Here is a 23,870-nt window from a genome sequence, read left to right as displayed (position 1 = left end):
CACATGGGAGAAGGTAATAAGACATATTGCTTTCTCAGCACTGTCACACGAAAACGAGACTATTCCTTCTAATCATTCCATTCAGTCCCCCCCGCCCTCGCTGCATCTACCATCTGTTGAACTTTCTGAGGATGGTGGGAAAATAATTCTTATCTAGAAGGTCTAAGCAGCTGAAACGAGAGGATTCTAACCGGAAGTCATGTGGAAGAGCCGTTCCCACTAACGCCCTAAAGAGGTCAGGCCTTCTCTTCCTTATTCGTCATACGCCTGAGCGCCTTCCGTTGGCGCGTGAGTGATAAGTTTTGCGCATGCGCTCCAAGAATTGCTCCCTGTCTCTTCCTGTGCTGCTCTGCCCCGTGCCCCGTTCTCCCTCTGGGCGCCTCACAGAGCAGCTATAATGGCTGCCGGGCCCTGCAGCCTCCCTCTGGCGCTGCTGCTCTTGCTGGCGTCCCTGCTGCCTACGAGTTCTTGGGCTTCGGATGCGGCCGGCGGCGGGGAGGCTCCGGGCTCCGGGGAGCGGTTTAAGATCGAGGGCCGCGCAGTGGTGCCGGGAGTGAAGCCCCAAGACTGGATTGCGGGGGGTCGAGTGCTTGTGGACGGGGAGGAGCACGTCGGCTTCCTCAAGTGAGTAGCGGCCTTCCTTCCCCGGGAAAGAAATGGCACCTCTCGACTCTGGCCCAGCCAGTGGTGCTCCCGGCCGCAGTCGCACTCGGCAGCCCTGCGTTAAAGTTCTGGCTGGCCACGCAGACTTCTCGCAGAGGGGGCAGGAAGGGGCCGGCCTCTCCGGTGGCCCTGTGAACTCGCGCTTCTGGGAACAGCGGAGGCAGTTTTGGAGGTGGACCATCTTCTCTACCTTCAAAATCTTAGTCCCGAGAGTTGAGAGTAGTCTAGGCGAAACCTTCATGCCACAGTCTGGGAGATGTTTGATGCTGTACTTGAAGTTGTTAGAGGTGAGCAGATAAATAGTTGTCGCTTGCTATTTGTGCTGGTTTCAGACGTCTTGCCCAGAGGAGAAGCTCCTTTAAGGTAGTACGAAGCAGCAAAATAAAACAGCAGTGGCTCCTTGGACACTGATCTCTAGACTCTCACAAATCATAGTCTCAGAGGTGTCTCTGTAGCCCTGATTTGTTTTTTGCACCTCTATGGGATGGATAAAACCTGCCCCATCTCTGTTGCAAAATTCTTCTCTAATATAGTTTGGGCACTGAAATGTGTTGAAAAATTGTCTTGGGAACCACTGCTTTTTAAGAACCGTAGGTATTAGTCTGATGCAGTATTCCAAATGTGAGTGCTGTCCATTACTTTCAGTAAAAAAATTGCATGTCCATCCCTCTTCTTAATCCCCCAGCTAGTTTGGGCCCCCACCCCAAGGGTGCAGAGATGGACAACTGAAACAATCGTGTAGTTGGATCATTTTCCTTATGAGGAAAGGCTAAAAGGTTTGGAACTCTTTTTTTTTAAAAAGAGGAACAATGGGGGCATGATAGTTCTCTAAAATTATGTATAGTGTAGAGAAGGAGAGTAGAAAACACTTTATCTCCCAAGATACTAGAATTTAAGGGTACCCAGTAATATTGATAGGTTCATGATTGATAGATTCATGAGAGAAAAATGAAAGTGCTTCATGTAATCTGTAATTACACGTGAAATGTGCTCACACAAGATATGCTATTGGGTGCTAGCTTAGGTGACTTTAAAGAGGATTTGGCAGATTCATGGAGGTTAGATCATTACCTATTAACCAAAGTAACTAAATGTTTGGAGGCAGTATAGCTCTGAATATCATTACTGGGGCAGCAGCAGAGGGTAACTTTGACCTGTGTGTCCCTGCTATGGGCCTGTAAACTGCTTTAGGAAGCTGGGTGCTAGACTAGATGGACCATTCCTCTGATCCAGCAGAGCTGCGCTTAAGCTTTTATGCAAGTAAATCAGAATCAAACAGAATGTGGTTCAAAATGATTACCCACATCAGAACTATAATACCTCATCAAACATTAGATCTGCTAGATTACTGCAGCATATCATTCCTGGGTAAATGTAATTCCTTCCCTTAAAAGCAGAGCCATTGGTATTTGAGTGTTTTCCAGAATGTGGTATTTAAGTGTTTTCTGTAGTAATTGCAACAATACCATAATGATATTTGTTTCATCACCAATTATCACTGTCACATCTGTTTCCTGTACCGCCCTATGTAGTAATCAAACATCACTTAATAAAGAAAGAGTGTCCCTTTTGAGTACATGTTAGTCTGCAGGTGAAGTCTGAAGAATCTTCCTTTCTTTTCTCTTTCATACTCAAATGCACCAGCTTTTACTTTGAGACAAGTCAGTATCACGTCTTATTTTTTACAGACTAAGAGCTCCCCATTCATTCAGCCTTCTAATTGGGGGAGGGAGGGGGAATAAGGTAAAAAAGTGGGCGGCTGGCTATCCACCCTACAGCAAAGCTGCCCTTCCTGCCTATGCTTAGAGTGTAAAACTTCCTATAATCTTTACACTGGATCTTAAACTAAGGCTAAAATGAGATAAGGCACACTTGGAAATGGCAATCTGAGTAAATTGAGATGTTACTAATCCATAGCTGTATAAGTGATGAGGGCAAATGATGATGTTGCATAACATATATCCTCTGTGCAGTATGGGGTGGCACAACTTACATGTGAGTAACCCTGTGCCTGCAGTTGTATTGCCTTTCAACATTAGACCTAGCTTCTTCGCAGAATAGTCTCTTGTATTCTCTAATCACTTGAAATTACAGTTGCCCTCATGTGCCTATTCTTAAAGAAACCTACTTGGAACCCAAGAGAGTTGAATGACTACTGTCTAGTCTCAAATATACCATTCTTGGGCAAGATGATAGAACAAGTGGTGGCTGGCCAGCTCCAGGGATTCCTGAATGAAGCAGATTGTTTAGATCCTTTCCAATCTGGTTTCAGGCCTGGTAATGAATCTGAAATGGCCTTAGTTGCCTTCGTGGATTACATGCAGTAGGAGATGGGTAGGGAAAGTGCAACCCTGTTAATTCTCCCAGACCTTTTGGTAGATTTTGATACCATCAACATAGGGTTGGGACTGGGAGGCACTGTTTTGCAGTGGGCTTGGTCATACCTCAAAGGTAGGTTTCAGAGTCTGGTGCTGGGGAACTGCTGCTCTGCCCTTTGGCCTCTGGCCAATGGGATTCCTTAAGTTTCTATTATGTCTCTCATGCTTTTCAACATCTATGTAAAGCCACTGGGAGAGGTCATCCAGACATTTGGGCTGAATTGTTGCCAATATGCAGATGACGCTCAGCTCATTCTCACAGTTCCAGCAGATCTTTGGGAGGCTGTAGAAACCATAAACAGATGCCAGGAGGTAGTTCTAGGGTGGAGGAGGGCTAACAAGCTGAAATGTAATCTCAACAAAAAAAGAGAGATGCTACTGATAGATGAAGGTTTGACCCAGGAATTGGGATCACTTGTTCTGGATGGGGTTGCCTTCCTCCTAAAGGGGCAGGTTTGAGCTTGAGGGTGCAACTAGATCAGGTCCACCTGTTGGATAAACAGTAGTGGTGGCCAGGAGTGCCTGTCAGCAGCTGTGGCCGATGAGCCAGCTGTAGCCCTTCCTGGGTGGGAAAGGTCTTGCCACTGTGGTGCATGCCCTGGTAACATCTGTCTGGAAATTGCAGTTGGTACAGAATGCTGCTGCTAGAATGTTGGCTGGAATGGGTTGCAGGGACCATATCAGTCTAGACGTTCTCTATGTACACTGGCTCCCAGTTTGCTTCCAGACCCAATTCAAGGTGCTGGTATTGACCTTTCCCCCCCTATATTAGTATTAGTGTTTGTTTGTTTGTTTGTTTGTAGTCTGCCTTTCTCACTGAGATCCAAGGCAGATTACATAGTGCGAGTGAAAATGCAATATAATCAACACCTAGGACATTCACTGAATGAAGTATAATAACAAACAAGACATTCAGGGAAACAAATACAATCGGGAATGGTCACAAGAAATTTTTAAACAAGCATAAAGATGAAATGTATCGGAAACAAAACTTAACTAATTTCCATGGCATGTTTAACAGTGTGGAAACTCCCTAGTAGGTGCATATCTTCATCAGCAGTCAATACCCAGTAGTTTAGCACTATCTTTTAAAGCCATTTCTTATGACACATTCCTGTAATCACAGTAGAAAGCGCTCCTGAATAATTCAGTTTTGCAAAAAGCTAGGAGTGGGAGCTTTCCTGACCACCTCAAGCAGGCCATTCCATAAAGTGCAGACTGCCACAGAGAGAGCATGTATGGGGACAGGTGTTGATTTTGCCTAACTGTAGGATGGTAACTGCAGAAGGCCATGACCAGATGAGTGAAGCTGCCTAGGTGGAACATAGGGGGAGAGTCAGTTACGCAAATATGAGGCCCTGTCTAGCTTCTGAGATTAAATGAGCTTCAGCATTCTGCACCAGCTGGAGTCTCCAAGTTGACTTTGAGGAGAGACCTATGTAGTGTGCATTACACTAGTCTAGTCTCGATGTTACTGTGTCATGAATCCAGGTGGCCAGATAGGTCATGTCAGGATAGGGGGCCATCTTCCAGGCTATCCTGAGTTGTGAGAAGGCCTTTTTTGCAGCTGCATTTACTTGCTTCTCTAGCAGCAGTGCAGGGTCTAGTATAACCGCTAGACTCTTAACTGAGTCAGCTAGAGAACTGAACCCCCACCAAAGGTCAGATGTACAATGTCCTTCACAGTCTCTGCTTCTCCAGCCAGCATCAGTTCCATCTTGTCTGGATCCAGTTTCTGTTTATTTGCTTTTAGCCAGTCTACAACAGCTGTCAAGCATCAACTCAGTACCTCTACTGCATCACCTGGGAATTTGGATAACAAGATGTAGAGCTGGATATCATCTGCATATTGATGGCACCAATTCTGTAGCTAGGAATAACTTATCCTAAATGCATTACGTAAAGGTTGAATGACACGGAGGATAAGCATGCACCTTGTAGAAACTCACAAGATAATTCGTACACTGATGATAGCTGGTCTCCGATAGCAGCCCTTTGAGTCGATTCCATGAGGAACAATTTAAACCAGTCCAGGTCACATCCTCTGATATCTACTTCTGCCTCCAAACACCTCAACAGGATGGCATGGTTTACTGTCTCAAATGCTGCAGATAGATTCAGGAGGAGCAACAATGAAGCATGGTTAGGCAGTTAGGCAGACATCATCATCTAGAGCCAAAAGAGCCGTCTCTGTCCCATAGCCTGGCCTAAAACCAGACTGAAAAGGATCCAAACCCCCAGAGTTGTCCAAGAAGACCCTGAATTGGTTAGCTATTGCTCTCTCAACGACTTTGTCCAGAAAGGACGGATTAGAAGACTGGGCAATAAATAGCCATGTCATTTTTGTCTAAGGATGTTTTTTTAAGTAGTGGGCGGATGACCGCCTCTTTGAGAGGATGAGGGAAGGTGCCTTGAGTTAGTGACTGATTTATGATAGACATAAAGAACTCCTTTATATGGTCTTTTAGTAGTCAGGATGGGCAAGGATCCAGAGCACGAGTAGTAGCCTTCACAGATGCTAGGATTCACTGTAACTGGGTCAAAATGATTCAGAAGTGGACAGGATGATATATGGATATATGAGTTGAGACCACCATATCTGAAGGACCATATTCTCCCATATGAAGATATCCGTCAGTTCTGGTCATCTTTGGCGACCTTGCTTTAGGACCCTCCCCCCCCCATCTGAGGCTAGATGGGTGGCAACCCAAGAAATGGTCATGGCGTCGAAACTTTGGAACGCTGTCCCCAGGGAGATTTGCTTGTCTCCCTCTATCATCATCTTCTGCCAGTGGGTGAAGACTTTTCTTTTTCATTTGGCATACCACCAGTATTGACTATCCTCCCTGGTTGTGTTTTTATATATCTATATGCCTTTACTGTATTGCTCAATACATATACATTTAAATGCTTAATGCCTTGATGTTTGCTGCCTTGGTCGGAAAGGTGGCATATACATTTTTTAATAAAGTAAAAAATAGCTGTCATTTGTGATGTGGTGGTAATTCTTCCCCTGGTGAGGTAACATTTTGGATTTGAGAGCTGGCTTTCTGCTCGGCATTTCCAGAATTTTTTTTGTTGTTTAAATCCAAAGCACTTCATACATGATGTCATGTATTTAAAACATATTATTTAAGGCAGACATTTTCTTATCCCCACATTACAAATCTGGAATCTGAGATAGTGAGTATGACTTGTTTTAAGGCCATCTAATGATTCTTAAATTGAAATTTAAACTCCTGGCTCACAATGACTCTGCTGCACCAACTAAATGTTGTAGGTCAGTAGTATAAAGCAAAGAGTTTCAACCTTGTTGAGTCTTTTGGCACTTTTGCAATTTTGAGAGAGGCTGCCAAAATTACTGCAGTGGGTTTTAGAACCAGTCACAAAATGGCCACTATGGGGGGCAATCATGAAGTGCTAAACCAAGTGTCATCCTATGCTGGGGACAGCTATTTCTGAATAAGTGCTGTAGATCCAAAGTTAATGCTTCCTAGATTTTCTGAATGAGCCACCTCCTGCTCCAATGAGGTGGCAGAAAGCCAGGGTAGACTTTTTGTTTTGGAGAAGAGGTAGACAGCAGGAAACACATTAGTGGACATTATGATACCCATAAGCTCCCACATCTGCAGTCAGTGGTGTATAGAATTATATAATGAATTGGAAAATAAGAGTTGCAATCCCAGTCTTGACAAATGAATACTAGTAGTAGGTCATCTAAATTACCATGGTATATTTAAAATGTTGCATCTTTTCTGTGATGGAGTTAAATATATGGTAATTTTTATTTTAACAGGACAGATGGGAGCTTTGTGGTTCATGATATCCCTTCTGGATCATATGTAGTTGAAGTTATATCTCCAGCTTATAAATTTGAACCAGTACGAGTGGACATCACTTCAAAAGGAAAAATGAGGTATGAAGTTTATTTCACTTAATCTGTTGAAACAAACTACTTTTTATGTAGGATGAAGGTGCAAGAAAAACAGTCATTTTGTGTCAAAAAGTCCTTCATAAACATTTATTTTTAATCAAAGGAATTCGTTTGCAATGATATTCCATGCAGTTCAGGAAAAATTATTTTAAGTTAACATTTGCATATGCATGACTTAACATAACAAAGATTTAGGCTAAGGAATTGCTATTCAATAAACACTTCTGTTCAATGAAAATTCTATTCATTGCTCTTCCTTTATTTAGATGTCTCCAGAAGGATGGAATGGTTTTTTTCCACATGGGTTTTTTGTTGGTTCTGGCCCCATACTGCTTTGATTTATCCCTTGGCTTCAGCACACATTTTTCTGCCCTGAGTTTTTGCTTTGGGGTCCCCCTCCCCCTTTCCCTGGTTCTTTTGGGACCACATTTGCCCTAATCTTTTTCTGGAAGACAATTTTGATTCAACTTTTTCTTTGTGTATAATGTTTCTTTCAGTTTTGATTTTCCTATCTAGTTCCACCCACCTCCAACCAACTAGTTCATCATCAAACCACTCCTGCCTACCTTCCTCCCCCCGCCCCCCAATCCTGGTTTTGTTGCCTGTCTTTTTAATTGTCTTTTTCAGAGTGTTATATAGAATGTTATATTGACCTTCTGTTGTAATAATACATGCAGCAGATTCTCTGCATTCCCAGCTTTCATTTTTAAAAAAAGGTTAGTCTCTAGCACAGTCCATTGTGGCGATATTTGCAAAAGCCTTGGGTTTGAAAATTACATCGCTGCTGCTGCTCTGGGTTCTGTCCCAACAGAGGTTGATTTGCCCCACCCATGCTGATCTCTACCTCTAGCTCTGGGTCAACCCAGGGAGGATCTCTGTTTATTTTACTGGGGGGGCTTAGGTAAAGGTGGCTGAGCTGCTCCCCTTTTAGGCTTCCCCATGCAAAGACTTCCTCGTGTTCATTTTTGATGTTTTTTTTTAAATTCAACTGTCATATTCATATAATGTTATGTGTGTGCACAAAAAGGGGGGACTGTGACATCACTGCTGATACCGCTGATAATGACAGCACCCTCAGTTGAAAAGTGTGATTATTTAAAGCGCACACAGAACAAAATAAATTGACTCTACAACTGTAAACATGTAAAGGAAGGGCAGATTTATGGAAGAACTGTACCCAAACCAATTCCAGTGCTTGGGAATTGACTGCTAAGAAAATCAAGGATAAGTAGAATGTGTGGGAAAGCCCTTTCTCACTACCTGAAATTTAGGAATTAATCATATTCTATCACTGTAGCCCATCAACTTTTTACATGACTATAAAAATGTAACTGCTTGTTTAGCAGGTATACATTATATAATATTGGCCCTGATACTGTTTTTTCTGTTCTCAGAGTGTTTGTATTTGAAATGCAATATTTAAACTTCTTCACAGTTCAGACATCTTGATAAAAATATAAAATATTTTTGCAAATAAAAATAAAGTAGTTGCCATATAGTACGTTAAATGTTCTTAATCAATATATCTGACAGCAAAAATTCCAGATGTGAGATTTAATGGAAAGTTACTTTTAGAATTAGGGGGGGGAATGAAATATTGGAATTACGTTTTTAAGGTAATGAACAAAGCTATGATACTATGCATTTTGTCACAAATTTGCAGATGGAAAAAAAAAAGGAAGAGACTTATTTTTATCTTCACAGGTTTAAACAGTTTTATGTAAAAGCCTAGTGTCTTGGCTAAATTTCTTTTAGTGCTAATGGAATTTAGATTGGTTTTAAAATGAACCCACCTAACCTTTTGGCCTGATTGCACCCAATTTTCCTCCTCATGATAGCCCCATACTACATGACTTTTGTCAATGTAGGTCCCATGAACTCCAATGTAGCCTTTTTGGTCGCCAAAGAGGATTCCCTCCTCCATTGTTCTCCAGTGGAAATATAATATAATACATGCTGAGAGAAGCTGAGCAGTATTTCCATGACACTCAGATTATCGATTCTCTGATATTGGGCATATTTGTGCTTTAATATTTGTAATAGTTTGATGTCAATTTGCTACATCTATAATACTTAGCAGAGCTAGATTGCCTTGCATTATTTAGTGCACTTTTGTTCCACCTGTCCTTCAAGAGGCTCAGGGTAGCATATGCCCGTCCTGTCCCCGTCTCCCCCACCCCCCACCCCGCTTCAAAATTTCCAGGAATTTTACATCTCTGGTCACTATATTCTGAAACATTTATAGACATGGCATTGTTCTCCAAGTCAGAAATCTTGAGGGAGAAAACACAAAACGATAAATTGTGCTTAGGCCTCTTGAGAGAGAAAAGCTGCACCAAAAAACTCAGAATGTACGAACATACAGAGTACAACTCTAATACAGAAATGCCAAAATAAAAGTAGAACTAGGCCTTTAGTCTTGCACACATTTAAGATGCCCATATCCTTTGGAAATCAAATTTAAGTGGCTTAATTGTGCACAGAATGGCAACTTAAGTACTAATGCACTGGTTAGAGGGAATATAAAACCAGCATCACTTGTTACAATTTGCTGATGAAATTGTTTAGAAAAAATGTTTTTAAATCCTCTGCAGAGCAAGATACGTGAATTACATCAAAACATCAGAAGTTGTCAGGCTGCCATACCCACTTCAAATGAAATCTTCTGGACCCCCTTCTTACTTTATAAAGAGAGAGTCTTGGGGATGGACTGATTTCTTAATGAATCCCATGGTAAGTATGGAAGCAGGCCGGCAGGCATTTATTTGTCACTCATTAACTATTGAATTTCAAAGTTTCAAAAGTTGTGTTTGGAGAAAACTGAGCAGGGTACATGCTAATTATGTCTTTTCAAGAGGGTGGTAATACAGCAAGTAGATATCATTAAACAAGGTTTGTTTTCAGACAAGTATTATCTGTGGGACGTACAAGAGGCATCTCTAGAGAGAGAAAGATGGTTACATCATCTTTTCTTACAAGCACCTAGGAAAAGCCATATTAATTATGAAGCAGTGTAACCTGTAAAAGGTATCCTCTCTGCCAGTTATAGTTTCTTATGTTTGCATGAAAACATTACTACTGAACACAGCATTTTGAAATATGTATAATACTCATGTACCAAAATTTCTAGCCTGCCCCAACTGCACAGTTGGCATGGGGAAGGAGGGTGTCTGACGGGAAGAGAGGTAGAATGACATCATGGAAATAGTTAGGCATGCAGGTATTTTGTCTTTATTGGTTTAATTACTACCAGCTTTTATGTTGGCACAACAGGGAGGAAGGGCAATCTCACCCAGTTCCCTCCCACACTGCATTCCCATTTTTCGTGGGTCTCACAGTCCTTCCTCTTGCACCAGAAAGAAAAGATTGTATTGTTTATCCCCTCATTTCAGCATAAAATTGCCTCACAGATCAGTTTACAGATTAAAGTACCATTTAACACACAAATTCTCAGAGAAACAGTTCGTAGTAAGATCTCAACCCTAGATATGATGGAGGGTGCTGTATTCCTGACAAAAAAATTAGTAATATTTATGAGAGAAATTAATATTCTGTTAATATGTACTGTTTCAGGTTATGATGATGATCCTTCCATTGCTGATCTTTGTACTGTTGCCTAAGGTTGTCAACACAAGTGATCCTGATATGCGGCGGGTGAGTAAACTTTGCATAGTTAATATTGAAAATATCTCTGAACAGCAAAAATGTAAAAAGTGACCACAACCATCTAAAATGCAGGCCAAAAAGTGCCTGCAAAACCATAATGAGTTAGTGACTACTGAGGTAGAAATACAAGTGTGAGTCAGAAAGGTGAGTGCTTGGTGAGCCATAGCAATACCAAGCCTGCTGCAGGAAATTCAAATTTTGAGAGATGCTTAGTGGAATAAATTTGTATAAAGTGTGTATTTTTGTATAATATTCAGAAAATGGTGCTTTGTGTTTAGTTGTAGATCAGTTGGAGAATGTTCTCTTGAAAGAACAGAAAAGACAGGCATGAAACAGATGTGAAAATGATAAATATATTAAGGTCAGGAGGACACAAACCAAGCATGATAGGACAGAATCACTGTGCTTGAGGTTCTGAGTGTATTTCAGTAGTCTCCTTCCTTTCACCAAGGCCTTCAACAACTTTCTGTTCCCATCTGATAAAGAAATCGTGGTCAACTGTAAGCCTTACAGTCCCATCTACATAGATATCATACGGGAGCATACCCACAGCCCCTTTGTCCTATTATTGAGAAATGATAGGGAGCTGTACTTGGAAGTCTTCTTGAGCTTGGTTTTCCATCTGGATGCTGGAAACACAAAGTACCATGCTTCTGCCAAATTTATTGGGATGACTGCCCAGAGGATCCAGTCTTGTCTGCTAATTGAGAAAAATAGTTGCCTAAGAATTCTGTGCTGATTGCAGAGCAGCTGGACATAGGAGCTGTCTTCCGATATTATATGAATGCTTTTATTCAGATGTAAAATAAAACCTTTCTGCTTTTTTATCCTTTCCACCTCAGTAAAATATTCTAGCCACATTCTGCTGTAGCAGAGCCATTGTAACATGAAATTAAAGTTATGATATTTACTATATTATCCTAACTTATTGTCCTTTCACCATGCGTTATGCCGAATAGCGGAGGGCTAGAACAAAATGGAGATTCAAGGTGTTTACTAAATCTTCTCTATTTAGCAGTGTTACTGTCTGTCTTTGGCTGCTGCTTTGGGAGTTCAGTTGGTATTGATTTCCCTTTCCTCTGAATGACCACTGTCTTTAGTAGTTGTCTACAGGTGGCCAGGTTATTTTCAGATCATACCAATTACAGTGTAAATCCTGAGATGGCTAAAGCTTGTTTAACTAAATGCTCAGTAAAAGCTAGGAAATGATAGCTTCCCTAGGATACACTGAAGTGGGCTGAATCCGTATGGTCAAGTGAAGTAGCACACGAGGGTTAGTAAATAAGTTGTCCATTAGAAAACTCCAAATTGAAAGAATATTGATTGTGCATTCTCTGTAGAGGAAGTTGGCTAATGGAAGGAACATTTTCTGTTAGTAACTTTCTCAAAACTTTCCAAATCAAAGGTTTTGCCAGATTGTGGCATTAAACACAATCAGATGGTCAGATTGTGCACATAGAGCTTAGACTGTTTTAAGATAGTTGCCAGGTATTTAAATAAAAAGACATAGTAGGAAATTATTTTTTTAAAAAAAATTTATTCTTGAGAAAGTTATATGAGGAAAAAGTATGAGAATCTGGGATTTTTAAAGCAGAAGTTCTGAAACTTCCATTGAACATTTTAAATAGAAGAAAAGTTTTTGTATTTGAAATTGGGAAGTACTTCAACAGTAAGTGGGCTTTTAGAAGTGTAAAGTTTTAGGTAGCATGGATTTGCCCTGTACAGCTACTCTAGACATGGTTATCTTGCTTACTGCTTTTAGATCTTTTTTTAATCTTTATATTATCACGCTTTAATTTTTAAGTTGTAGTTTGGGCTGTGGCTGTCTAAAGGAGTCTGTAGTTGGGGGTATATGGTAGAGAGCAGTTGCAAAGTGACAACCACTGAAAGAACAATGAACCTACTGAAACTATCTTAACATATGATTTGGAAACAGTGTCCTGGAATTTCACTTACACATTCTTCCTTTTTATGTGTACATTTAGGAAATGGAGCAATCGATGAATATGCTGAATTCTAACCATGAGCTGCCTGATGTATCAGAGTTCATGACAAGACTTTTCTCTTCAAAATCTTCTAGCAAGTCTAGCAGTGGTAGCAGTAAAACAGGGAAAAGTGGGGCAGGAAAAAGGAGGTAGTTGTTTCTTCCTCTCTGCCCCGAACCACAATTTGCACAGCTCTGTTATGTGGTATCATCTGTACATTCTGTGGAAGAACAAAAAGCCACTACTGTAACCGTAATCCAATATCAAATTGGACACAGTACAACTATTGTGTGTGGTGTAGCTTTTTAACCTATTTATGTATCTTGTTCTTTAACCCGTGAGGATGTAGCTTCAGTTCTGTTTCTCCATATGGTCAGTGCTGATAATGAATGAACTCCTTTAAAGAAAATGACATTAAAAAGTTTAAATTATGATGTGCAATATATTAATGGTTCTTAAAACATAACTGTAAAATATTTGGGATCGAGACAAAATATTCTTTGTTTTTGAACAGGCTTAATGTTATGTGTTTTTCTTCTATAAAGTGTCTAAATTCACGTCTTTGTTTTCTTTTAAATGTATATCACCTCAGCTTAGTAAGAAATGAGCTTTGTCAGTAGTTTGGATGTACTACGGACGCCAGTATATATAGGTTGTTTGACTGTACCGAGGCAATTTATGTGGAGTAAAGAGGGGATTCTTTTCAATGCTGAGGCTTCTTTATGGAAGGTTTGTCTTCCTGGTAGTGGCTCAGGTTCCTGTATCTATCTCAGATATCTTCTGTTTAAAAAATATTGAATCTCTTGTTTTATAAATATTGGTCTAGAAAGATAACCACCGTTACTGCAAGTTATTTTTAGCTGTTATTAACCAGTTCTGTGGCTGAAACAAAACAGCCACTTTTACTAGTGCAAGACTAGTCAGTATCCTATGTGTTCTCATTAGAAGCTTGGGTGCATGATAATTTTAAAAAACATTCCCATTTCCAGATTTCAAAGGCATTCAACAATCACATAATTCACAAATCAGGACTTTAGCAAATACACACCAATTAATAGACAGCAGTACCATAAATGCAGAGCTGATTTGTTTACCTTATTCCCTCTCTTATCGCATACTCAGTAGCAGAGGAGGCTCATAGGCAGCTTCAGTTTTTTCCTTGCATGTGGAAATAGGGGACAAAAATGCCAGCTTTTTCTCAGTCAGTGAGGTTCAATTCCATCATTGACTAATAAAGCCTGTAACGTCAATACAATGCACAGCAAATAGGTAGTGAGGAAGCCACCCTTCTATAGACACAATCCTTAGGTGCACATATGCGGAGTCAGTGGCTGCAAAAGCAAAGTGGACCACCATCCCTCTGCCCTGATAAAGATTTAGTGTGAGTGGCAGAACTGTGTCTAATAAGGAATTGCTTTCAGTTTGTGGCTAGTCCAGTGGTTGTGTTCAAATGCACATAACCAGTGCCATCTCTCACTTTGCCCCATTTTGATGAGAATCTCTTGTTGTACTGCAAATAATGCAAAAGGACAGGGGGAACGGTCCCAAACTCCAAGACAAAAGGCACACTAAGGACACGCCAAAAGACCGCTGCTGCAATCCAAAGCTTTATTCACAAGTGCCGAGGGTCAAATCAAGAAGACGGGAGCGCCTACACTCTCCGGCTGCTCCCGGCGGGAGATTGGCAACGGGTTTACCTGGCTAAATTGTCCCGTTTCGCAAGGCTCACAGCTTCATCAAAAGCCACAAATAAATTCTTAGTGTAAAGCGTATTTCTTTTACTGAAAAATAACCTGCTAGACAAGAATCAAGTTTCTTCTTAGTTTTAGTTGAACAGAATTTCCTCTCTTGTTCGTGCTGGCCCCCACGAACAGCCAAGGACAAGAGAGGAAATTCTGTTCAACTAAAACTAAGAAGAAACTTGATTCTTGTCTAGCAGGTTATTTTTCAGTAAAAGAAATACGCTTTACACTAAGAACTTATTTGTGGCTTTTGATGAAGCTGTGAGCCTTGCAAAACGGGACAATTTAGCCAGGCAAACCCGTTGCCAATCTCCCGCCGGGAGCAGCCGGAGAGTGTGGGCGCTCCCCTGTCTTCTTGATTTGACCCTTGGCACTTGTGAATAAAGCTTTGGATTGCAGCAGCGGTCTTTTGGCGTGTCCTTAGTACTGCAAATAATGCCAAAATGTGCCTGTCTAAAAACATTGCCATTGAACATAAATCAGGCAGATTTGCTTCCAAAACTGGGTTGGTTGCAACTGCCCATTTTGAAATGTGCAACCGCTTTGCAGCTAGCGTCTACCTAGGAGACATGAGTTCCCAGTCTAACTGGAGGAGAGAAAATACTTGTATTTGCCACCACTTCTGCCAACTAAAATGACAGGGTAGGAGGGCCAGGCCTGAATTAGTTGAATTGGGAGAGAATATTAAAACTACTAAAGTGAGACCGTTTTTCAAAAATGTGAACACTTCCTAGCAGTTTTAGACATTTTATGTTTGGTCCATTCACTTTCAGTGTGGTGGTAAGATGGAATGGGACTGGGTTGGTGTAATGCTGTCATCTTAGTTCATATTGTTTTGAGGAATAGGACACTTAAAACTAATCAAGATTAATGTTTTTGACATTTGAATTGCACTTGGAAAGGCCACTCAGAAGATCATGATGGATGGGGGTGATATAGCAGGTCCAGCAGTTTAAGACTGTATCAAAAGCTGTTGAATTGGGCTTGGAAGTCTATGTGAACTCTTGAGCACTACACTAATGTGATTCTAGTAGCTGCTATGTTGTTGTTGTTGGTCCAATTTTACTCCTGATTAGCAGTTATCTCAGATTCCTGTGATATAATTTCAGTTTTATCTGAAATAAACTGATCTCTGCTAACCTCCACCTCATCTCCAGAGGTCGCCATGTCCTGCATGAAGCTGATGGATCAGGGTGGAGTAAAGGCATAGCTGCCATCCCCAGCCCACTTGTGCCAGTTAATTCCAATGCGAAGGTATAAGAACAATCTCATAGAGATGGTAATCATACTGCCTCTGGAGCAAATGTTTCTGAGAAATCCCTGGATACAAACTGTGTCCTGACTGACTATGATTTTTCCTACAAGTCCCAGAACTAAGTTCCTAAAGCTGTTTTATCCCTTTTCTGTATGTAAACTTAGATCATTGCCAGGATCACATGTAGAGATATTGGCAGCATGTTAAGGCTGGGAGTCTGGGGCAACAGGGATGGGCAATGGCTTGATCCTTAGGTCTGAGCCTCTCCAGCCCAAACGCAAGGCTGGTCCCATGGCCTGATCCCCAGATGATCTTAAAGGCCTACAGCAATTGGGCATAACAATAGAATGCAAATGAGGAGATTATGGTTGTTTGGCGATTAAATCTGTTACGGTTTATTTGCTTGAAATTCTTTCAAATGGGTTGTTAGGACCATCCAATTAGTGAGTTTGCTTATAACAAGGAAGGATGGGATTAATTGAAGAACTGTATCAACTGGTGAGTTCTCATAAGAAAATAAGATGCGGGGAAAAGCTTAACCATTAATCAGCAGAGATGTTTGATCCCTGAGCTTGAGAAAACAAAGTTCTGACATGCATAACAATGATATTATGAAAAGAAGGGGGAACACTTTGTTTTTACAAATTCAGTGTTGTTATTATCCCCACAATACAGCTGTGGAGCTGGGGCTGAGAGGAGGGGCTGGAGGTCAATTTAGAAACAGTACAGAACAAATAACCCCTTAAACATAATCCTTGAGAGAATTAGGTGGATGATGTACAGCCTTCAGTAAAACTAGGAAGTATTATACTACTCCAGAATAAGGCCTACAACTTTCTATGTACCAATAACCCTCCACACACACACACACACACACATCCACAGACTATCCAATGTGCAAAGCGTTTCTAGGGTTACCAGCGTCTGATTTCAAACATTCTCTGCTGCAGCAGAGCCAGAAGGCAGAGCTTGGAAGACACCAGTAGAAGCAGAGCTAACTGAAAAAGCTGTGTGTTTGCTCCTATGGGCTGGTGTTGGCAGATTTCAATGGGCGAACCTTTTTTTGTACAGTGCACAGTGAAAAAGCTGCGTAGATAAGTAGGTATGAAAATGATCCCTGCAGCTGCCCCTGCTATTTCCTGTAGGGAGCGCTTATGGAAGGGCTATGTGTGCACTCTGCAGTCTCATGCAGCAGGAAGTGAAATAGTGAACTGGAGCTGAGCTTTAACAGCTTGGCTGCATAAGTTACGCAGTAGCAATATGCAAATTATGCATATAATAGGCTTTTAATTCTGGCAACCAAACCCAAATTCTGATTTCTACACATTTTTGCCACTGAACCACAGGCTGACTGGGCTGTTCTTTTTTATTGTTGGCTAAGTTTTGTACTGAGATAAATGAAATAGATGAGATTATCGCATATCTTAAAAACACTAAACATAACCATGAAGGGATAGCAGAATTTTGTTTTAAAAAATTCCAAGAACCTCCCCCTCGTACTTTTAGCCAGTGTACTCAGTTATGTGCTAGATAGGGAATTGTGCCTTATACAGAGAAAGGTAGTAAAATAGTTGTAATCCCTAGGCCAAGAAAATGGCAATCGTATATCATCCAGTGACTGCCTTGAAGATCATTGTTGCGCTGTCCTGGTAACCCATTTAACAATTCTATCACAAAGGTCCATCTTGTGTCATCATACTAAGGCTACAGACTCCTACACACTTGGAAGTAAGCCTTGTTGAAATCAGTAGCATTTAAGTTAAAGCTACATGAATTTGGTTTAAAAAGCTAGAAAATTTCTGATAAATTTAGGGCAGTAGAAGTCATTTTTATGGTTGGTCTGGGTAGGTCTTCTTGCCATACCCTTGGCAACCATTGCTTGAGAAGGCCTTGACTGGTGATATGATCCCTAGAAATTTTTGAATGCTGAGGATCAATTTTTCTGTGTGTCTGTATGTGTGACAACTCATACACATTCATGTAGGTTGTTCACAGAATGTTGAGATTAAGATTTCACCCCCTCAAATATCTTAAATGATACTAGATTAAACAGATGGGACTGAAGCACCAAGTGCCTTGACTTGTTCATGTATCCGTATAGAAATAAAATAAGCATTTAGAAATGAAGATTTGTTAGTACCCATTACATCTGTCTGATCTTTTTCACTTTTTTTTCAGCCTTTCCCAGATTCCATAGGGTTTTTAAACCCCATTTTACTTTTGTGTGTACTGCTATTTTGTATTTTTATTGATTGAAATCTGGTTGTAATGGCTTGTTTTGTTTATTTAAAAACAAAGTTTAAAAAAAAATAATGAGCTCAAGGAATGCAACTTACTCTGCTCCGATATCATATATCAGACTTTCAAATGACATTTTGTAATGTAGAACAATTCAGCAATTATGGAAACCTTCAGTGAAAAGAGAAGGTAGTCTGAGCTGGTGTATAGGTGTTACCACTTACATGTAAAAGAACAAGAGTCCAGTAGCACATATAAGACTGCCCTACCACAAATTTTGTTAGTCTTATAGGTGCTATTGGACTCTTGCTCTTTTTTACTGCTACAGACAGACTAACATGGTACCCATCTTGATCTATCACTTGCATAGGTTGTGTTCAGGACACAGGATTGGAATCTACAAATTGTGATCTTTCCCATCTCCCCTTTCCCCCAGGATTCCCCTGAGTTTATTTCAAACATGGTAGATATTGCCGTCTTAACCACACACAGTGCCATCCTACAAACACCTTCCTGAAAGTAAGTCTCAATGAACTGAGTAGGATTCTTAGGATTCCTCTCTCAAGTCTGTAAACCATGAACAGGGCAGAAGCAATTACCACTGCAAAATGAATAGAGGGCTTATTCCCAACCCTGTATAACCTACTCTATTATATTAGAGGCTTTGTTTGCATCTCCTAGATGCCATTTATTCGTACAAACAATCATTACTTTATATATACCTGATCATTTACTTCTCGGTAGGAAGTCAGTATAAAGTATTTGGGCCAGTGGGGGATACTGACCATAGTATAAGTTCTAACGTAATTTAATACGTTGTAACAGTAGGCAGGATCCAAAGTGTTCTGCAGAGTCTCTTGCACACGTTAAGGGGCTTTTCGGACCCCAGTTTGATGACAGATTCCCCCTACCTCCCCCAAACAGACCCATCAAAGTCACAGGACATTCTGGACTAGGACACACAAAGCACAAAAGGATGCTGCTGGGTGGAGGGAATTGGCTACCACCATTCTTTGCATGTGTAACATTTATTTACTATGTTTATTTAATCTGCCTTGGATCTTAGTGAGAAAGGTGCACTATTTAAATAATACTGTTTCCCATTTTATCCTCAAAACAACTCTGTGAACTAGGGTAAGCTGAGAATGTGTGACTGGCCCAACATCACCCATCATGCTTCAGTGGCAGTTTGGGAATTCACAACTGGGTCTCTCCCATCCTCTCTAAATACTGCACTCTAAATACTGCACCACACTGTACGCGTGCGCTGGCCCCTCTGGATCCCTACCATTGTAACTTACTATATTGTTTATTTATTCAGTTCAAATATATGGGTCAAAGACTGAAGCTCTCCAGTAGAATAATTTATCCCAATGCACTTGTATAAGGAGGACAATTTAAGGAAGTGTTTCTGAAAAACATCACTACAAAGTAATGTTAAATTGCTTGTGCTTTGTTTCCGCATTGTTTTTCAGTTCTGTATCAGATTCTGCTTGTAATCAAATTTCTGCAATGTGTACCCTGTTTTTGAGTGTTTGATTATATTGACCTACACTGTGTAATCCACCTTAAGTCTCAGTGAGAAAATCAGTCTATAGACAGATAATGTAAATAAATAAATCTTCTCTGGGTATTTCACCTTTTGAATTCAATGGAGATGCACCCATAGTGTTAGTTTCCAGTGTATAGATTTTACATAGTTCTTTCTAATGAAGAATTACTAGGTTTTCCCTATAAAACGACATATAAAACTAACCCTCACTATCAGTTCAGTATACAGTAACTTGAAAAAGCAATGATATGGATGGCCCAGGCTAGCCCGATCTCGTCAGATCTTGGAAACTAAACAGAGTGGGCCCTGGTTTCTACCTGGATGAAAGACCACTAAGGAAATTCAGTATTGCTACATGGAGGCAGGCAATGGCAAACCACCTCTGAATGTCTCTGGCAACAAAGGCACTTCCCACCAACAGAAAAAGCAAAGGTGAAGAATTTCCCACCCAATCAGCTCCTTGTCTTGCTCTTACAGCTCCTAGTAATTTTGGCTCTACTGTGCACTTTGGCCTACCCAGCCCCACTTTTATGGGCCCAGTTAAAATACAGAACCCAGAGTCTGAAGCTGCTGGATTTACCATGTTTCCCTGCAGAGGCTCCCATACACCTTGTTGATGTCTGCAAAAGCAGTGGCTGAGAATATGTGGAGGAAGGACACACTGCATTTGACTTTCCTGTGTGTCTCCTGGAGAGAAAAAGGACTATTGAATTGATTACAGTATTATTACAGCTTGGCATAAGATGTGAGATTTTGTATATGATTCTTTTAATGATGAGTTTCATTGGGTAGAATCTACTGCACAATTTTTTTCATTCATGGGTGATAGCAATGACAGAGCCTGGCCTTGTCAATTACTACTGCTGCTTCTGGTCATCCAGGAAAAGGGTTGAGCAGCTGGGACTATTAGAATAGCATCAGATGTGGCATCTCTGGAACTGGCTTTACACAGGCCTCTCTTGCACTGCTTACAGCGTAGCTTTCCTTGCGCACACAGAAAGTGCTCGGAATTATTTGCACTTGGGGAGCAATTCTGAGTTTATGCAAGGCACCATCCAAGCTAGAAGTAACATGAGCCCCCAAATTCTCATATTGCCTCCAGCATGGCAGTTTATCAGTGTGAAAACGCATTGCTAAACCAGTACTGAAACTGTGTGCCCCTAGAAATCTATGAGTGTGTTCTGAGAAATAAATTATTCAGTAATTAATGGTTCTTGTGGTCCAAAAGTACCCAATGACACAGGAGGCAAACTCCTTGAGAGTCTGCATGAATTACTGTTCTGGCTTTGCCTCCCATATCCGGCACCTCCTGGGTGATATGGCTAGAAAGCACATCACCGCAGGTCAAGGCCACAGTTTGACCCTAGGATGTCACACAAGCTTGATTGCACTGACTCTTTTTTGTGGACACTCCAAACTCTGCTCATCAGGCTGTTACCCAAAGAGTTCTGTGCAACACAACTGTACTGGAACTGGCAAAAAAAAATGATTGGTATTTGTAATAGATAAATGTGTGTAACAAAGTCCTGGCATCTTTAAAATTACAAGTAGTCTTGAAATACTGCAATTTTGAGTGGAGGAATAGTAAGAGGAAGGGTGCTTAACCCTTACCAGCCCTTTATTCACATGCATACTTGCCCCCGAGTAGATTTTCCAGATTCATGTTTCCACAATTACACATCTGGACATTTGAGAGAGCAGCTGGGGAACAAAAGAATTTTGTGGGAAATCATTTGGTATGGAAAAGATTTTAAGTGCCCTTTCCATCCTAACGTCCCTGTGCTCAGCTTGCCAAGTCTGCTTTTCATTTACAAAAAGGTGGCTGTTCCTTACTTTGAGTTTCAGTGAGAAGGTGGACTATAAATAATGTAAACCAACAAATAAAACATACTATTCGCATAAGGAGCTGCTTGCTCCTTATTCTGTTGCACCAAGTTATCTTCTGTCAGCAGCACTGCACCACCAGAAAATAATTAACACCTGTCTTGAGACCTTATTTGTTAAATTGTTTGCTTACAAATAGTGTGCATTGATTGAAATGGGACTATCTTGTTTTAAATCCAAGCAACAGCTCTTAGCTGGTGTGTGGTTTGGTGTTGTCATGGTTTCACCTGTATGTGATTCTAGTATTTGTGCTTAATCTGTTGAAGGAAACATTTTGAAGTCTATAATCATATTAAACGAGAAGTTGAAGCCTGTAGTGTATCCTTTTTACTAATACCTAGGACCACCCAATCATGTGGAAGATATGATAAAAGCTAAGAATGTGTGGTGGAAAAATACAAGATTGAATCCAGCCAGCTGTTCTTTTTAGTCTCACCTAATTCCCCTCCTTACCTCAGCCCGCATCCCTATGGTAGCCAGGCCCCCTTAACTTCCCGGTGTGTGTGTGTGAGAGAGGGGGTTCCTAGCACTTTGTCAATCTTCTCCTGGCCGGTATGATGACATCACTTCCGGAAGGGACATCATTACACCCGGTGGCAAGCATACTCCTGCCTGTGAAGGGCAGGAGCATCCCCACTGCCAGGCACGGTGACTTCCAAAAGTGACGTCACTGTGCCCATGGGGAGCATGCACGCTGCATACTTGCCTCCAGGGCCCATTCCCCAGGGCCTTTTCCCCTCTGCCGGCCAGGTGAGTGGCGAGAGGGGGTAGAAGCTGGGAGTGAGGAATCTCCTGCCCCCACCGGAGAACTTGGCAGTCCTACCCATCCCACATGACTTTTGCTCCCCAACATGCCTTTTGGGTGATCAAATGGGACCCGTTTCCTTTTTCATCAGTGGAAAAGCTGGTTGGATCCAACCTATAATATAGATTACCCTATCACATACTAAAATGGTACTCTGTCTTCACCCTCTTTCAAACATAATCACTGATATTTTGAATTTCAATTTTTTAAAAAGCATAGAAAGTACATTAATGTATTTGGCAGTACATTCAGGAATGTCAGGTGACCTCCTATTGACTTGTGCAATGACTTGGCATTTTTGCTAATAACATGGCAGAGAAAAGCTATTGGCTTCAGTGGAGTTAAGACTATGTCCTTAGACTTTCTTTTGTGGGTAAATGTAGCACTTTCCTCTCCTGTTGCCCTCATTAAAAATGAAAGGTCTTTAAGGACTGCTGCCAGAAAGCACAATTCTGTAGGAAGTCTACACACTAACTTTCCTACTGAGTCACTTCTGACAAACATTTAGTTTCTGTGATGCGCCATTCATATCATTCACTTTGGTGCTCACTTGGTGGCCTCATTATTACACCTATGGCAATAAATTGTTAATAAGCCAGACTGTAGACATTTGTTGTCTTTTCAGCTAAACTTTGTCCTTTTCCTGCTGCTTCCCTGATAGGACAAAACAATAGTGAGACAAAGGCTTGCAGGATTTAAGGCACTGGCTTTTCTTTAAATAGGCTCCTGCTGCTTATCTCCTCTTGTACATTATTTAATGGTTTTTCTGTAGTTTGCATTGTTCCCATTTTTAGAGTCAGATTTTTATATTATTTCCAAGACAGGACTTTAAAATAACAGGTGTATTTCTACAATTATGGGACATTTTACTCAGGATATTAAAGCAGTTTATCCAAAATGGAAGTAAAAAATTATTCCTTTTTTCTACTACAGCCTACATTCTTATAAATATAACCTATTCATTCTCTTATTCCAATGAAACTAGGATTAGAAACAATACACTGTTCCTTTTTCCTATGTGTACCTTGAGCTTCTTATCATTAGGAGATTATATTTGGAATTGAAAAATTCTTGCAAAACCTGTTAGTTGTATCGGACTATTTACAGGGAAAGCCTGTGGTGATAATGTGCATCTGGCTACCTCATGCAAGAGACCGGCTACAGCACTGGTCTTCAAGTGGTGGGTTATTATTAGAGATGGGCATGAACAGCAATACGAACAACAACAAAAAAACCACGAACAGCCCAATCTGCTGTTCACAAACAAGCTGTTCGTGAGGCCCCATTCTAAACGAACAGGTGGTCGTTACAAGCCTCATTTGTTGCTATTCGTTGCTGTTCGTCAAGCCAGACAGTCTGGCACCCGCAATCAATTTCCTTGGCAATTTAGGCAGGGATTGTCCGAACTCTGTCTGAACTCCTGCTGTTGCCCTGGAAACCCCAATCTAAGCCCAATTTAGCTTGATAGGCAGGTCTTCCTTTCAAGTGTGGAGCTCCAAATTTGTTACGAGGGAACAAAGACCAGGGGGGAGGGGGCTCCCAGCTGCTGTTGGCATTTTGATAGAGAGAGTGCATTGGAGCTTGAATTTTCTTTGTGTGTGGTGGGATAGGGATCTACCCATTCAAGTTCCAGGGCTGCTGCCAGGCTCTGGGCCAAGCTATTATTTATTATTGGTACCTTTCCTGCTGCCTGCTCAGGTCAGGTTTCTGGGAGTGGTGCAGTAGGGATCTTGACTTGGATGATGGCTGGAGGAGAGCCTGCTGGCCC

General features: G+C 41.1%; 1 protein-coding gene across 1 annotated transcript; it reads left to right on the top strand.

Moving 5' to 3' along the window:
• Positions 1-306: 306 nt before the first annotated feature.
• Positions 307-13,183, top strand: EMC7 (ER membrane protein complex subunit 7). The gene is made up of 5 exons (XM_054969991.1): positions 307-624; positions 6,838-6,957; positions 9,570-9,708; positions 10,549-10,629; positions 12,627-13,183. The coding sequence occupies exons 1-5, from the start codon at positions 398-400 to the stop codon at positions 12,777-12,779; spliced, it is 720 nt and encodes a 239-aa protein (XP_054825966.1). The 5' UTR covers positions 307-397; the 3' UTR covers positions 12,780-13,183.
• Positions 13,184-23,870: the final 10,687 nt, after the last annotated feature.

Source organism: Eublepharis macularius, chromosome 2 (genome assembly GCF_028583425.1).
Source record: "Eublepharis macularius isolate TG4126 chromosome 2, MPM_Emac_v1.0, whole genome shotgun sequence".
Lineage (NCBI taxonomy): Eukaryota > Metazoa > Chordata > Lepidosauria > Squamata > Eublepharidae > Eublepharis > Eublepharis macularius.
This window is presented reverse-complemented; position numbering and strand designations above follow the sequence as displayed.